The 17853-nt window shown below is 41.6% G+C and overlaps 2 protein-coding genes across 8 annotated transcripts in view; one reads left to right on the top strand and one right to left on the bottom strand.

Moving 5' to 3' along the window:
* BLOC1S6 (biogenesis of lysosomal organelles complex 1 subunit 6) overlaps nucleotides 1-8096 on the bottom strand; it is a 92975-nt gene extending 84879 nt beyond the window's left edge. Inside the window, exons 1-3 of one of the 3 annotated variants that reach the window (XM_082388852.1) lie at nucleotides 7880-8096; nucleotides 5966-6233; nucleotides 4258-4416 (exon numbers count right to left, since the gene is read on the bottom strand). The gene's annotated coding sequence lies outside the window, so the exon portion shown is untranslated. Of the gene's footprint in view, nucleotides 1-4257; nucleotides 5261-5965; nucleotides 6234-7879 lie in introns of those variants that run through there. The other 2 variants (XM_082388854.1, XM_082388855.1) reach the window with 2 other exon arrangements.
* The window catches only part of SLC30A4 (solute carrier family 30 member 4), a 30451-nt gene continuing 20424 nt past the window's right edge, over nucleotides 7827-17853 (top strand). Inside the window, exons 1-3 of one of the 5 annotated variants that reach the window (XM_082388825.1) lie at nucleotides 7827-7964; nucleotides 8455-8959; nucleotides 16787-16933. In XM_082388825.1, coding sequence (XP_082244951.1) covers nucleotides 8569-8959; nucleotides 16787-16933 — 538 coding nt within the window. In that variant the 5' untranslated portion in view covers nucleotides 7827-7964; nucleotides 8455-8568. Of the gene's footprint in view, nucleotides 7965-8134; nucleotides 8345-8454; nucleotides 8960-16786; nucleotides 16934-17853 lie in introns of those variants that run through there. The other 4 variants (XM_082388827.1, XM_082388828.1, XM_082388826.1 and 1 more) reach the window with 4 other exon arrangements.

Here is a 17853-nt window from a genome sequence, read left to right as displayed (position 1 = left end):
AGCACATGTGTTAGGAAGGGGCTCACTGATATGTGTATGTGATCAGGTGGAGGGAGTATGCAGTAAAACCCCTAACAACACTTCTAACTAGCGATGGGTCTAGATCAGGGTCAGCAAACTACAGTCCAAGAGCCAAATCCAGCCAGCATCTATTTCTGTGCAGCCCACAAGCTAAGAATGGTTTTTAAATGGTTGGGAAAAATCAAAAGAAGACTAATACTTTGTGACACATGAAAATTATAAGAAATTCACATTTCGGTGTCCATAAATAAAGTTTTATGGGAACACAGCCCTGCTCATTCGTTTACTATCCTCCATGGCTGCTTTCACGACACGGCGGCAGAGCTGTGCCACCGACACTGGGATATTGCTGCAAAGCTAAAATTATTTATTATCTGGCCCTTTACAGAATAAGTTTGCCAGTCCTTGGTCTAGTCAGAAAAGCCTATAAATCTGAGCATGTGTTCAGACAACTGACAAATGATCTTTAGCAGGAACAAGTGCAAAGTAATGTACTTTGGGATAAAAATACCCAAACTATTTATAAAATGAAGACAGGGCTCTGAGCTGTGAGGTCACAACTCAGAACTAAGCACAATGGCAAGGACTGAAGGCAGCTAGAGTAATATTGTGTGAATTTCCTGCCCCAGACTATAAGAATCAGTATACAGTGTATGGAGTTGGTTATCTGACGACTTCCCTGGATGGGGGCCCGGGGAGTGATTTCAGTAAAACTAAACTAAAATTCAACTGAGAAGAAAGGCTATATTATTTTGCACTTTCACTTAACTGTTATATATAGATATAGATATCAACAGTCTGCATGTAATCTCGGGAAAAATTAGTGATAAAGATTTAGAATGTGTGGTGTGCATACAGGACTATTGCGGGATGGGTTATCAGCTAGACTTTGCCTTGTTCAACTTTATAGTTTAATTACTGGCATATGATAAGCATTCAAATAGTATTTATTGAATAAGAGGAAAGAAGAAAAGGAAGAAGAGAAGGAGGGAGGGAGGGAGGGAGGGAGAGGAGGGAGAGAGAGGAGAAAGGAGGGAAAGAAGTAGGAAACTGGGCAGAACCTACAGGGTTTGAAGGCTGAACAGGAGTTAGCCAGCCGCCGAGGATGAGGAAGAACACCCCAGCGGGAAAACAGGAGCATTTAAGAGGCCAGGAGAGCCCAAGAGGCCTAGAAATAGTATCACATAAAACTCCCTGTCACCTTTGCTCTAGCTCTAAGGTAACTTGATTTCTCATATCACTGGTCCTGTGAAGGGGGCATCAGGAGAGGTGTATCCTTCAGGATAATTAAGTTATCAGCCACACAGGAATTTCCTCAGTCTCTCTGGGCAGTAGGGCGTACACCGATTGCTTCAGCCTAATCCTCAGGGGTAGTTTCCACAGCTGCAAAGCTTACCGAACTGACCTGGGACCTTGGAGGCTCTAACGGGGTCACTGGGGGCGCTACCTGGTGTGGCTGGCCTCCCTCTTGGACACCTCTGATCTCCTCCATTTCAGTGTAACAGGAGTCACATCCACAGAGTTCCCTGAGAACACCCAGCCCAGTGTGCTGCGGGCCCAAAAGGAATAAGGTGTCTTTCTCAAGTAAGATACTCTCCCAGCCCAGCAAAGACACAGCCAGCATTCAGGAATCTAAATATTCAGGGTTCCAGAATCTGTTCTCGCTGCGAGGTAAACTCATCCCAGTAAACCGAAAGTCCCATGCCCTGGGAATCCCCTCTGTCCCAAGCAAATCAGGACAGTTGGGCACCTGTCAGATGGGTTCCCCATTTACAATGGGTCTATTGGGGAGGGGGAAATTTCCCTCTCTATCCCTCTTGAATTCGTGTGGTTGGATTAATAATAAAATTAACGGAGAAAAAGAAACAAATTTTAATTCATGCCCATGGAGGACCCATAGAAATGAGACCTAAGAAGTAGCCAAAGCAGGCAGCTTTTATACTTTTTAGACAAACAAATTTGTAAGGAATTGACAGGACAAAGAAACTTAGGTTCTGGGTGCCCAATTAGTGAAGAATCAAAACAGAGTTTGGGCTTAGGGTAGTAAGCTAAAGAAGTAGTAAGATTTGTTTATATAGTCTTCTCAGCCCAAATTCCCTGTCTTTGGCGATCAAGGTGTCCTATCTCCAGACGCAGGGAGTGCACCTTTCACATGAGAGATTTATTTTCTGCTTTTAGGAAGACAGAAGATTCAGAGTGTCCCTTCTTCTGTTGGCCATAAATTTAATTCAAAATAAATAATATGCCATTGAGGCGCATTTTGGGGTGGTCTACCCAACAGGTCTTTTTTTTTTTTTTTTGGCCACGCCATGTGGCACGTGGGATCTTAGTTCCCCGACCAGGGATGGAACACGTGCCCCCTGCATTGGGAGCTCGGAGTTTTAACCACTGGACCGCCAGGGAAGTCCCCCAACAGGCCTCTTGTCCTACTGTACCCCAGACCTCATGTGGGCCTGCTCCAGAGAGTCTGCTGCCTCAAGCCCGTCAACCAGAATGTGCAGAGTGGCTCCTTCTGGGTCAGGGGAAGGGACTGCATGGGCCGGCTGGGTCACTGGGGACAAAGGAGACCAAGAAACTGAGGAAAAGGGGTTCCCAAGGAACCTCAACTGTTGGAGAATTGGATCTAGGACTCCTGTCTTTTATCTGGTGTCTGTATGTGTGTCTGTGTAAATAATGAGGATCGAACAGTACCTGGTATCAGGGAAAATTTTCAACATTCGCAATGTTTAAAGATAGGGAGGAACTACTAAAGGGAAGGCTGCCTGAAACCCTATTTGTAAATGAGCAGAATGTGAGTTATTAAAATATAAATAACAAAGAGGAGAGTAAAACTTTGTTGCTCAGTATAAAACAGCTGTAATAATTGCAGTAACTTATATCTAATGACCATGTAGCATAGTGATTACAAGGCATTATTGTGTCATGTAAATCATACACCAAGGATCTTTGTGATTAGGGTACTAAATTCTGCTCAGTCATGTGTGCACTGGTAGCCCGCTTAAAACCATTAAAGGTAATTTAGGTTGGCTTAGTCTGGCTTTTTGCTTCAGGGAATACAGAGGGTTAAACAGTAGGTGAACTTGTTTCATTTGATTCTAGGAGGACCAATATAAAGATACTTTTAAAAAAATTAAAGCCATCTTTATTTATAAAAGAATTCTGGGAAAAAGTCAAAGCATTTTGTAGATTTTAATCTAATTAATCCTCACAATAACCCCGGGAGGGAGTTCTTATACAATGGCCTTCATTGTTTAAAGCCACCAGTTGTCAGAGGCCACAAAAGAGTCACTTTGTCTGCAGTTGCTTCTCTGTCCCAGCTTAATTCATAAACGTTATAATGTTCTTTGAAATAAGTCTAGTATAAACACAAACTGACTACTAGTGTAACAATAATCTCTAATCATTATGAGACACATTGACCTCACCAATAAGAATTTCTTACAAATGACTTTACACACCAGCTTAAAGAAACAGAAATGTTTGTTAGAGGGGAATTTAAAGTCATGAATGAGCTCTCTATAACCAGAATATTTTCATCTATTAATCCACGTGTATTTACAGGGTTCCTGCTCTGAGCACGACGTTAGGTGCTATGGACACAAACAGAGCCTAGGATAGAAATAAAGGAATTTTAACAGTGAAACGTATGTGGTGGTGACCTAGAGGTCTAAGTGAGTCAAAACATGTTATTAATAAACCAAGGATGGAGTGTAGCAGTCCTCAGAAGGGACAGGCACAAGTGGAAGATATTTGAGGACCAGCATTTGTCTGTACCCCTGCTTTGCAGTTTGGTTCAGATGGCATGGTCTTTAACAGTTCTCACTAGTGAAGTAGGTAAGGGGACGCTTTCACATACAAAATCTCATTGGATTCTTACAGTGTCCCTATGAAATAGGTAGGACAAATATTTTCCACTGATAACGCACAAGAAAATAAGCTCAGCAATAGTACACTGCTAGAGATCATAGTGAATGAATGACCAAATTATAAGCTGAACCAGGCTCTACAAGTTCCACCCTCAACTTCAAGCTCCCTCAGCCCAGCCGCCACCTCCGGATTCCAAAACTGGTGTGCTTAGTTCTCAAATTACCGTCCCAGCTGGGACCTCATTATTCCCTCTCATTTCAGCCAGATTGGTTAGAGAAATCCATGGGAATGTTTAATTTAAACACTAAGCAAAGACAAAAACAAAGATATGAAAACAATGAACTTGACTAAGTGTAGGTTTTGGCTCACAGGTTGGTGACAGGGTAGATGGTCTCCAGGGCCAGAGATCTTCTCCTTTATCTCCTCCCCGTCCAAGAAGGCAACTGCCTGTCCTCAGGCAATCTATTTCTGGTATTTCTTCTTCTTCCCTGGAGGAGGGGTTAAACTGAATCTCCAGCCTCTCTGTTACTAGAGTAACCCACAGAAAGAAGAAATGATTACGTTCACCGTTCACCGCAGTGATGTATCACATCACTAACCCTCGTTCATGCCCACCCAACAGCTTTCATCCCCTCCTGAAAAAGATAAGGGAACACATTCCAAAATCATCCTATGGGAACCTCCTATCGCCACATATTCCAATGGAGAAAGGAGTTCTCATGATGCGGAATATACAGCATTTGAACCTGTCAACTAAGTAGATGAAGCACCTTTTCCACATTTCAGTTTTAAAAAGGCTTTTCCACTTTTTTTCCCTCCATTCCCAAGAGGGATTTCACCGGACAATGCAGAGGTCTCCAGGTGCTGGCAAATCTTTCATATATGAAACAGGGATCTCTCCTGACATACCGCAAGAAGTCTAGATGCTTTTTTTGCAGATCATTCCATTTTTATGCAGAAAGAAACCGAGAGGGACAGTGTAGAGTGATGGTTAAGAGCTTGAGCTCTGAAACCAAACTGATCGGGAACTGAGTTCCTGCTCTGTTTGCTAGCTTCACGACTGTGGCCAAGTTAACTTAATCTCCCTGAGGTTCCATGTCTCCACCTACTTAAAAAAATAGTAATAGCTGACATTGACTGAGCACTTACTATGTGCTAGGAACTAGGTATGCTAAGTTTTACGTGCTTTACATCCATTAACCCCCATCACGGCCCTGTGAAGCAGGTACCATTATCATCCCCGCTTCATAGGTATGAAAATTGAAGCACGAAGAGGTTAAATAGTTTGCCAGAAATTATACGACTCTCAGATGTAAAGCCAGGATTCTAACACAAGCAGTCTGACTCCAAGACCCATGCTTTGCATCAATACCTTCTTCATGATGTTGTAAAGGATTAAATGTCAGATAAATCAGGTCCCCTGCATAGTGCCTGGCACATAAACAAGCCTTAAGTAAATGTTAGCTGTAGTATCATTTTTAGCACTGTCATGTGTTCTAAGAGATATCTGGGCCAGAAAACAGGTTTTGACATAGGGTATTTTGCATCTATTCCAGTTAACTGCCCCCAAGATATGTGTCCTGAAGTTAAAATGACAGGCCTCTGTTACTACCTAAACAATCTGTGTATTATGGGTTACCTGGTTAAGAGATAGCCTAAATCGCTGACAACTTTTTCCATTTGCCCATGCAGACAAAAGCTCTTCGTACTAAAAAGAAGTATTAAGTCTCTTATAAAAGAATGGCATACTGAACAAGAGCTAGCAGAATTGCAGGCAGTACTCAGCTTATAAATCGGTTGTGTTTCAAAAGTTGGTTTGTCTACTGTTATAAGCTCTGAATACACAGACATAAGGTTGAAAATGGTGGTTACATTCCAAGACTATTCACAGAAGTCTATTTATTTAGCCCATTTTAAAGTTCAATGATAGAAACCATGCCACTAGCCCAAGGCAGGCCTAGGAACAAGAGCCCATGTGATAAAAGACTAAGAAAGGTATCTTTCCTGGTACAGAGGAAAGTTGACATAGACTATATTAGCCATCTATTGCTGTGTAACGAAGTACTCCAAAACTTACCATATTAAAACAATAAACATTTATCATCTCAGAGTCTCTGTGGGTCATCTGAGAATGGATTATCTGGGTGATTCTGCTCAGGACCTCTCATGAGGTTTCAGTCAGCATCACCCAAGCTACAGTCACCTGAAGGCTTTACTGGGGCTGCAGGATTCACTTCCAATATGGCTCACTCATATGGCTGTTGGCAGGAGGCCTCAGTTCCTCATCATGTGAGCCTTTCCACAGGGCTGCTTGAGTTCCTCATGACATGATAGCTCTGGCTTCCCTAGGTACCAGTGATCCAAGAGTGAGAACAAGAAGGTAGCTGCAATGCCTTTTATAACCTAGTCTTGTAAGTCACACACTGTCACTTCACCCATATTCTGTTCATAATGAGCCACAAGTTATACATTAAGAGCAGCCCACACTCAATGGGAAGGGGAATTAAGCTCTACCTATTGATGGGAAGCATATCACAGAATTTGTGGACATACCTTAAAATACCCTATAGTTTTTGTTGTCCTCCCATTACTCTCTCTAGGTACTCAGTACACAAAATAGTAAAAATAAACCGGGGTGCAGAGCTGCAGAGTTTACTGTAAATACCCCCCAAAATCCATGCTCTTGCCTCATCTTGCTTTAAAAACATCTATCCCCATTCCTTAAATGGAATCTCATTTGCAAAATGTATACTAAAGAGTGATCACATTCCTGAAATACTTGCTCTATTCATTTGTATCTCTCATTAGTAGAATTTCAGGCAATATAACAAACTAAAAGTAAAAACAACAAATAAACTACTCCCAATCTGGGTGGATTAAGATATTTGGAATTAAGAAAGCAACATTCAGGAAACTTTCTCCCTTCTGTCGATAATGACCTGGGTCCCCTGGTTATTGAGTATTCTGGTTCTAGGGAACTAGGGGATCTCTGACCCCCAGTTCCCTAGACCTGACCCCCATGGCTGCAGCTCTCCAGGAATATTGTGGGCATTCAAAAGTGATGGACTGCCCTGGATTCCAAAAACAGTTGCTGCTCTTGCACCAGAGACATGCAAGATTCTAAAGTATCATCCGGATCTTCAGAGGAAAATGATGTTTCATATGACTTTCTATTGTATTTTTTGTAACTTGAAATTTGGTAATTCATGTAGACTGTTGTCAAAATACATTGATAAACATTGGATAAATGGGAGTTTGCACTGTAATTCAACTCCAAGTAGAAGCTAGAGGCTTGATCTATGAGTTCTTCTAACAGTGTTGCTGTTGTTTTAAATCTTGAGTGCCCATTTGAGAATATGATGAAAGCTAAGGGACTTACTCAAGGAAATACATATACCCACAAAATTTTGCACATAATTTTAAGGCCTCCGAATCCCCTAAGACCCATCCAGGGAATCGCCGGAGAAGCGGGAGGGGGGGGCTTACGGTCACTTCATTTTGTCCTGAGAATGTAGATCTAAATTAGAAGCTACTACTAAAAACTTAATTCTTTTTAAATCTTGTTGTTAAACAAAACCAACGGCCAGTACAGATACCTCTACTAGATTTTCTGTGCTGGGGTTTAGTCCATACTGTAAATACCTTGCAGGCAAAAGGAACCTGGCGGTGAGCACACACAGAGGACAACACACATTTGCTGAAAAAAACAGTAATACAACGCAGGACACAGAACTGCTGACGACCACAAGCCTTGCCCCCTCCAAGCTGACCTGACTGTGCAGCAAATTCTGCCAATTTGCCAGAGAGGCAGCGATTCGAGGAGACAAAAGCGGCTCAGCAACCCACTTAAAAGAAAACGCTAAATTCGTTTTCTGCCGAGCATCCGAAACCCAAATCCCAGCCCAGGATTCTCTAGGCCCTCCTTCGGTGGAGCGAACTCCCGGCAGCAACGCCCAGCCCCGGGTGGGCGGGACCACTCGAATCTACCCACTTAGCCCGCGGACTCCAGCTCCATCCGCTCATGCCTCGCAGCCTCGGGAAGTGGAAGGGCCGCGCGGGAGACAGGGGCTTCGCCTGTGAGTGTCCCCCGGGCAGAGGCGCGCCCGCGGGATCCGCATCCAGGAGCGGGACGAGGGGCGCCCCTGTCCCGTCCCTCGCAGGCGCCCCAGCCCAGCGCGCAGGGCCTGCGTGTCCTCGTGCCGACCCCTCCCTCGCGCGCCTCGCCCGCGGCTGCTCCGGCGCACGCGCGCGGCCTCGCGCAGGGCGGGGAGGGGCGGCGGCCGCGGGCTCCCGACACCGAACCTGTCAGACCCGGGGAGCCGGCCTGGAGCTGTGGGCGCCGCAGGCGCGAGGACGGCCCCGCTGCCCCGCAGCTCCGGGCAGAGCTGTGCGTGCCGGCCCCGCCGAGCCGGCCGGGGGCGGGGAGATGAGCGGCGGCACCGCGGCGGCGCCCCAGGTAGAGCGCTCCCCCCTTTCGGAGCCCCGGCTCCCCCGCCGCCCCGGGCTTCGGAACTTGTGGGCTTTGTTGGGGCGCCTTTAATTTATACTGAGTTTCGTTTTCTACAGGATGGGGAGGGACGCGCGGCAGTGCCATCGGGAACTGGCACTCGGGTGAAGTAGGAGCCGCCGGCTGTCCGCCTGCACCGAGCCGTTCGGCGCCGCGGCCGCTCAGCCTCTGCCATGGCCGGATCCGGCGTGTGGAAGCGCCTCAAATCTCTGCTGAGGAAGGATGATGCGCCGCTGTTTTTAAATGACACCAGCGCCTTTGACTTCTCGGACGAGGTGGGGGATGAGGGGCTTTCTCGGTTTAACAAACTTCGAGTTGTGGTGGCCGACGATGGTTCTGAAACCCCGGAAAGGCCTGTTAACGGGGCGCACCCGGCCCTCCAGGCCGACGATGATTCCTTGCTGGACCAGGACTTACCTTTGACCAACAGTCAGCTGAGTTTGAAGGTGGACCCCTGTGACAGCTGCAGCAAACAGAGAGAGTTGCTGAAGCAGAGAAAGGTGAAAACCAGATTGACCATTGCTGCCGTTCTTTACTTGCTTTTCATGATTGGAGAACTTGTAGGTGAGTTGTGTTGCCAACTCACTTTCCATTTACCTTGCCTGGAGAGTCTTTGTCAAGCTGTAGTTACACATAACCTGGCGTTTAAACTTTCTTTTTAGGAAGCTTGTTATTTATCAATATACTGATCTGGTGATGTGAAAAGGTCCTCACGGTTACAAAGTGCAGATCAACGTAGGTACAACAAACTTCCAAAGATAACTCTGACCTTTTCTTCTAATTCTCCAAACACTGTGTCATCTACTGTAAAGTTAAGGACATTATCTTCATTATATATCATGTAACTTCCTCTTTAAAAAAAAAATCTGATAAAACACCACGTTAATTTTTGCAATGTTTAAAATAGTAAATGATTCTAAAATTATTTAGAATCATAAAATTTTACAGTATGAAGGGACCTTACTGAACCACCTTTTTCTTTTTTAAGAGATCGGAGGGCCCAGAGGTTAAATATTAATAAATTATGAGGACACTTAAGTGGGTAATTGAAGAGCTACATGTACAGTCCCATAGTCTTGATTTTTTTCCCTCTACATTTGAATTAAGTGGTCTCTTAACTATTTCCTTTTGTATTTATATTCAAGAAATTTGCAAAGCTAAATAATGCTAACTAACCTCACCATTTTTCATTATAAGGAGGCTCTGAAGGCCAGAAGGCTCCCCTGGGTTTTATAGAACTTGGTTTTATTTTTCATTTTTTAATTATTCAAGTAATGCAATCTTATTATAAAATACATGCTCAGTTTAGATATTAATTTCAGAGTCACATTAGTATGACTGCTAACTTCTTTTAGTGACAGTTGATAAAGTGACATTAAAGCAGGGAGATTATTCTCCTGTGTTCTCTTTTTTTTTTTTTTTTGGCCACACCACGTGGCTTCTGGGATCCTAGTTCCCGAATCAGTGACTGAACCCGGCCCCTCGGCAGTGAAAATGCAGAGTCCTAACCACTGGACCACCAGGGAATTCTCTCCTCTGTTCTCTTAATGATGAACCATGACAAGAACAAAGGGGGCAGTCCAGATTTAAGATGCTGGCTGGAGGTTATGTGCAGGAAAATTATATACATTTCCTACCTCTTTTCATACCACTTCTCGCCAGTGCTCGCTTCAGCCATGCTGGCCTTCTTTCTCCCTATGACTCACAAAGCTCTTTTCCTGCCCATAAGACCTTCAGACTGAGTGGTTTCTCTGCCTCTGGCTTTCAAACTTTTTTGACTTCGCTATAGTAAGAAATACACTTAACATTGTGACCCGTGTAGGCATGCATGCATACGTATGTAGGTATGTACACACACATATACATTTGTATAAATATATGAATAACTAAAACAAAAATTTTACTTCATGTGATGTGTTCTACTGTTTTTTCAATTATGGTCCCAGCCCACTTAATTGATTTCATGGTCTACAAATGCGTCACGGCCTGCAATTTTAAAAGCACTGCTTTGTATGGACTGCCTTTTCCCAGATCTTCTCTTGGCTGCCTTCTTGTCATTCATGTTCATCTCAAAAGATACCTCTTAGAGACCTTTCCAACTGCCTAAAGTCAGCCTCTTTTCTCCCCTGTTCCTTCCCCAACTTTAAAAGCCCTCAGCACCTGAGATTATCTTGTTTGTATATTCACTTGTTTAATATCAGTGTCCACTGAAATATAAGCTGAATTACCAGCACCTAGCACAATGACTAGCACAGAGTAAACACTCAATAAAATTTTGTTTAATTAATTAATAATTGCTGTTAGAGAATTATAAATGTTTAAGCTATGAAGAAATTAAAGACAGAAGTGAAGCTGAGATCAGATAAGGCATGGTCAGCAGATTAAGAGTCAATGACTTGGGGCTTCCCTGGTGGCTCAGTGGTTGGGAATCCGCCTGCCAATGCAGGGAACATGGCTTCAAGCCCCAGTCCGGGACGATCTCACATGCTGCAGAGCAGCTAAGCCCGTGCGCCACAACTACTGAGCCTGCGCTCTAGAGCCCGTGAACCACAACTACTGAAGCCCATGCGCCTAAAGGCCGTGCACCTAGAGCCCGTGCTCGCAACAAGAGAAGCCACCACAATGAGAAGCCCGCTCGCCACAACTAGAGAAAGCCTGCGTGCAGCAACGAAGACCCAATGCAGCCATAAATAAATAAATAAATAAATTTATTTAAAAAAAGAGTCAATGACTTGCCCAAATTCACAGTTAGAATATTGAGTCATTCAGACTTAGTGATTCTTGAAGTTAATATTTAATATTTGAAGTTAAAATCACATTAATCACAATTTCCCCCTTAAAATTAGAGTTTACACCTCTAAAAATTACTAAGATATAATTGTCCTGACTTACCATTATTTAAATCTCTTACTTGGTAAATGATGTTTTGTGAAAGCTACAATAAGTATTTCCTTTCAAATACTAACTTTATTTTCAAATATGAAAATCTTTTGTTAAACACTGTAGAGATGCTAGTACTTAGAATAGACATTAACAATATTATTCAGAATGTTACATAGAATTAAATTGTATACAGTAGAGCATTTATTAAAGTGTGTCAAAAGCACTTAGAAATAAAGCATCTTATGTAGGAAGTATGGAGTAATTTTTAAAATGAAGTATTTTAAAGATCTGAAAGGGGAAACTTGATTTTGAATCTTGGATTTGCTCTGAGACCTTAGGCAAAGTCAATTCTTTCCATTCAGCAAGTACTTTTTGAGTACTTACTATATACAATGGAGAACAAAAGTTATGCTCCCTACTATCTAAAACAATCTAATGTTTGGAGGACATCATATCTTCCTGTAGTGGAGGACACAGGTATTAAACACACAAGTAAATTTAAAATTCAAATGGTCTTAAGTACTATGAAAAAAAAGAACAAGATACTATAAGACATAGTAACCAGCAGGACATGGTTTATGTATAAGCCACATACAGTTAAACCAAAAAAAGAATATTAGGAGTTATTTGAGCAAAGGGAATGGAGGAAGATTTTTTCGACCAAAGAGAACACCAAGTTCAAAACTCCTAAAACCTTCAATTCTTTAAGAGGATCTAAAAAGACCAGATTAGCCAGAATGTAGTAAGAGGGAAAGAGACAGGGGGACCAGACCAGGGAGGTCATGATAGACCATATTAAATGAGTTCAGTCTTTAATTCTAAGTACAATGGGGAGCCAGTGACTGCTTTGGAGTGGAGATTGACATGATGGGATTTATCTTTTTAAAAGATTACTCTGACGCTTATATGGAGAGTGGATTGGAGGGTACAAGAGTGGAAGCAAGTATACTTTTGCAGAGGTCCAGACAAAAAATGATTATGGCTTGAACTAGAGTGGATGGAGAAAAATGTACTGATTGAGAAACATTCTAGAGGTAACAATGGCAAAATGGCTAATGGTTTGAATGTGAGAGTTGATGGGAGAGCAGTATCAGGAATGATTCTGAAATTTCTTACCTAAGCAGCTGAGCGTATGGAAATGTATGTCAGTTATGAACCAGGGAGAAAATACAGGGCAGGATTTAAGCATGGGCTCAAGGGTTGTTTTAGGCATGTTAAGTATCATATGTATGTGAAATAGACAAGTAAAGATGTCTAGTGAGCTGTTATATATAAGTCTGTCATTCAGAAGGGAGGTCAAGGCAGAGAGAGAAACAGTATGTAATGCCATAGCAATAGAAAAAATTATCTAGAGAGCCCCAGTTTTGAGGAACTACAACTTTATAAGTCAGGCAGAAGGCAAATGGGTATCCCAGAACTGAAGAAAAGAGTATTTCAAAATGGAAATAAGTAAGTGAAAGCTGCTGAGAGGCCTGATAAGATGAGAACTAAAATATCCTTTGGATTTAGTAAGTTATTGATTGCTTTAACAGCTGCATTTTATTGGGAATGAAAAAGCTTAAAGAATGAATGCAAATAGACTTCCAGGTAAAGATGGCAAATGAACTCATGCATCTAGTTGTACTCTCTTAAACTACAATAAAAGGATTTAAAAAATACACACACACACATATATATACACACACACATATATATACATATACATGTAAATATATATCCACATATATATATGGAATATATATTTATATATATCTCCACACAGATGGGGAAAACTGGAGAGGAGACTCTAGCAACACAAACTAGAAAGGAATCAGGTAAAAGAGGTAACTGACTTGACCCAAGAAAGCCAACTCCTAAACAAGCAGTGGGGAAAGCCAAGAACCAATCTAGTTTACACTAATGCATCAGAAACACCTAGATAACTTATTAAAACACAAATTGCTGGAACAGAGTTTCTAATTAAGTAGGTCTGGGGTAGGGTAGGGCCTGAGAATTTTCTAACAAGTTCCCAGGAGATGCTGATACTTTTGACCCAAAGGACTACAATTGAGAAGTACACTAGAGAATCCTAAGCAGGCCCAGAATTGGTTGTACCAGGTACCCCTATAAGTGTGGGTAAAGAGGAAGGCTAAAATAAGGAAAGTTCATTAAAACCTATTTAAGAGCCAGTCAGATATAATAGTATAATAATACAATAAGTATCCACAGAGATAAAATAAGATCATGAATCCGTGAAACAAGAATAGGCTACTTTTTAAAAGAAATTCAGAGTAGAAAAAAGTGCTTTTGAATAATACAAACATTTAAAAAAATTTTTAACTCCAAACAAATTAGAAGGTGAATTAAGGTCATCTCTCACAGAATATAGCAAAAAGAGAAGATAATAGGAGAAAAAAAGGCAAGAAAATTAGTATATTAGTTCAAATTACAAATAATAAGAGTCTGGGGAATAGAGAAAGCAGATGGAAAGAAGTTATCAACAACATAGTTTAAGAAATTTCCGGGGGCTTCCCTGGTGGCGCAGTGGTTGAGAATCTGCCTGCCAATGCAGGGGACTCGGGTTCGAGCCGTGGTCTGGGAAGATCCCACATGCCACGGAGCAACTAAGCCCGTGCGCCACAATTAGCCTGCGCGTCTGGAGCCTGTGCTCTGCAACAAGAGAGGCCGCGATAGTGAGAGGCCTGCGCACCGCGATGAAGAGCGGCCCCCACTCGCCGCAACTAGAGAAAGCCCTCGCACAGAAACGAAGACCCAACACAGCCAAAAATAAAAATAAATAAATAAATAAAAGAAATTTCCCCAGGGACTTCCCTGGTGGCACAGTGGTTAAGACTCCACGCTCCCAATGCAGGGGCCCAGGTTTGATCCCTGGTCAGGGAAATAGATCCCACATGCATGCCGCAACTAAGAGTTTGCATGCCACAACTAAGAAGCCCACATGCTGCAACTAAGGAGTCCGTCTGCTGCAACTAAGACCTGGCGCAACCAAATAAATAAATAAACTTTTTTTTAAAAAAAAAGAGAATCCTTTCTAAAAAAAAAAAAAGAAAAAGAAATTTCCCCAGAACTGAAGGGTATACAATCCAGATAGAAAGAGTCAATAGGGCTTCCCTGGTGGTGCAGTGGTTAAGAATCTACCTGCCAATGCCAGGGACACAGGTTCGAGCCCTAGTCTGGGAAGATCCCACATGCCGCAGAGCAACTAAGCCCAGGCGCCACAAGTGTTGAGCCTGTGCTCTAGAGCCCACAAGCCACAACTACTAAGCCCGTGCACCACAACAACTGAAGCCCGCACACCTAGAGCCTGTGCTCTGCATCAAGAGAAGCCACCGCAATGAGAAGCCTGTGCACTGCAACGAAGCGCAGCCCCCACTCTCTGCAACTAGAGAAAGCCCGTGCGCAGCAACGAAGACCCAACACAGCCAAAAAATAAATAAAATAAATTAAAAAAAAGAGTCAATAAAAGCCCAAATTGGATGAAAATAATCCCACACCAGGTACATCATTGTAAAATTTCAGAACACAGGATACACACTTATTATTGCTTCAGGCAGCTGCTGTGTTATTAAACAATTGCCTCTGATTGTTTTTGACAAACACTGACCGGGGTTTGCACCAAGGCCAAGCTCCAAGTCAAGTCAAATAAAAAGAGCCTTGCAAGTATAGTCTCCCAGGGAACCACCAGACAGGTCAAATAATGACAATTTCCTGGCAATGGAGCTTTTAAGGAGCTCTAACGCCATCCTATTCCTTGCAGTGGCTGCCAGACTGAGGTTTTCACTGTGGTTGCTGCTTGTTAGTTTTCAAGGCTACCATAGAACTGAAGAGGGGGAGATTGGGTATAAGGCAAGTTAAAATGCCACAGAGCTAGTGAGCTTCTTACCAAGATTCAGCCTTTTTCCTTGAATAAATGCTACCTGTATCAGTCTTTAATTTCCATAGTTTTCAGAATGCTGATTTGGACAATTTTTGCCCATGTCCTTTCGACTTTTATGGAGGAGATGATTTTCATAGGTCCTTACTCTGCTGTTTTTGCTGGTGATCATCACATGTGGCTCTTCAGGTTAACAAAAATTAAGTAAATTCAATTCCTTAGTTGCACTAGCCGTATTTCAAATTCTCAAAAGCCACCTGTGACTAGTGGCTGCTCCATTGGCCAGCGCAGATAGAACATTTCCATCATCTCAGTTTTATTGCACAGTGTGGCTTTAGGGTATTATCCTTATTTTATAGATGAGTAAACTGAAGCTCAAAAATGGTAAGTAACTTTCTCAGTCTCTGAGATTTCAAAGCCCCATGTTATTAACCGCCAAGCTGTATTTTCTGTCAGTGATTCCAGCTTTTTCACGTAAGGGAATATATAAAAAATGATATTTCTATAGAGCACACTGGAGTAAATGGATGTGACTACAAGATCACCAGCCCCAGTTCTCCTGCTGCTCTTGGCTCTGCATACCCATCCCAGGAATAGGGGAATCAACAGCTCAGCACACTTATGTGTCACAACATCCTGATCATGAAGTTCTGCTATACATTATAACAGTAATTCTCAGTGTGGTTCCAAGACCAGAAGCATCAACATCACCTGGGAACATGTTAGAAATGTAAACTGTCAGGCCCCATCTAGACCTACTGAATTAGAAGTTCTGGGAGTGGGGTCAAGAAGTCTATAGTTTAACAAAACTTCCAGGTGATTCTGATATACATAAAAGTTTGAATACCCTGTATTATATTATAAAAACTTATTCTATGGTGCTAGGAAAATTGGTTGACCATAATGGTCATAAATAAATACATATATATGTATATATGTACACGTATTCTATATATATTATGTATATATATACACACATATATAAAATACATAAATATACATATACACACATACCCACATATATGAAATATACACATTATTATTATGTATAATAATACATAACACTGGAAAACTAATACAAAAAATTGTATTCTAAATACCATCTTTTATCCCTCTACTAGGAGACATTGCTGTTTATATCTAAGAGAATCAGTTAATTCTTATCTTTTGTTTTGAACTAATGAACATTTTGTGAATTTCTTCAGTTTATGTTCAAACCCGCCCAAATAAGTGAATACCTACCTTTTATTCAGCTTTATTGTAATATTTAGATATGGCAGTTATTAATTTCACTAATAGTAGAATTAGTAGGTTGAGTAAAAGCTGCATTGCTAAAACACAAAACTTCTCTTTGTGTCAGCCCCCATTTAGTGGCTCTTAACTTTTTTAAGGTCATTTACTCCTCAGAGAATCTGTTCCTGGAAATGGACATCTTCACCAGAAAACAATATATGCATAGTTAATGTTTTGCATAAAATTTCAGGATACCTTGACTTAATTGCAATAGGATAAGTATTTAGTTAACTTTAGTTAGAAGTTCATGTTTTGTAGGATGCTGCATATTTCTGGTTTGATTGCTTATGTTTATTATTTTAATCAACTTATTCCTTCTTTCCTGTCACCCTTACTCTAAGGTGGATACATTGCAAATAGCCTAGCAATCATGACAGATGCACTTCATATGTTAACTGACCTAAGTGCCATCATACTGACCCTGCTTGCTTTGTGGCTATCTTCAAAATCACCAACCAAAAGATTCACCTTTGGATTTCATCGCTTAGGTAGGTAATTGGGCGTTTCTTTGGTTTATAAAATTTTATAGTAAAACCACAATGAACTATAACCTTTGAGTAACTGAAATCTTTCTGGTGATAGTCTGAACAAAGCAAATGAAAATAGACAAATAAGATTCATTCAGATATATATCTTCCAGGGTACATTCAGTTCAGTCAGCTAAATAGTTTATACATATAAAATTATATGGTAATCAGGGACTTCCCTGGCGATCCAGTAGTTAAGACTCCACACTTCCATTGCAGGAGTCATGGGTTCGATCCCTGGTCGGGGAACTAAGATCTCACATCCCACATGCCGCATAGCGCGGCCCCCAAAAAAAAATTATATGGTAATCATTAATCTTCAAATGTTGTTCCCTGTGTCCTGAAGGTGTTAACAGAAAAAAAGTTTACCTTCAGTTTATCGAACCAAGCAAAACCACATGGATTTAATTCATCAATGAGCATTAGCTTTTCTTTCACTTAAGGTATTCCAACCAAAGCGACTTATAGCCCAGGTTTTAGGCACTACTATAATATGTATAACATACTGTATGGCTGACCTTCATTGTGGCCATTAACTGTAAATGCTAACAAAGATTCTTTGCTTGACCAAACCTTTGTCAGTCTCCTGAGCTGTCTCCCAAGCCCACCTCTGTACTTCCTTGTAAAATCTAGTTTTAGGAAGAACCTTGCCAAACCAATTTAACAGAACCTCCATTCTCAATATTTGATGGGTTATTCCCAGGTGATGTCTCATCACCCTGGCCTGTTTTCAACAAGGCTTCCCTATACCCATCTTGACAGCTTCCCCCCACCTTTATTAAAGTCTTCTTTACCATGTTTTAATAAGTGTCATTGAATTTTTTTTCTTTAACAATGCACACATATTTATATTTTCCTATTTTGAACAAATATTAATATTT

The sequence above is a fragment of the Balaenoptera borealis genome (genome assembly GCF_965194805.1).
Source record: "Balaenoptera borealis genome assembly, chromosome: 3".
Taxonomy (NCBI): domain Eukaryota; kingdom Metazoa; phylum Chordata; class Mammalia; order Artiodactyla; family Balaenopteridae; genus Balaenoptera; species Balaenoptera borealis.
Note: the sequence above shows the minus strand (reverse complement) of the source record. Positions and strands in the feature narration are given on the sequence as shown.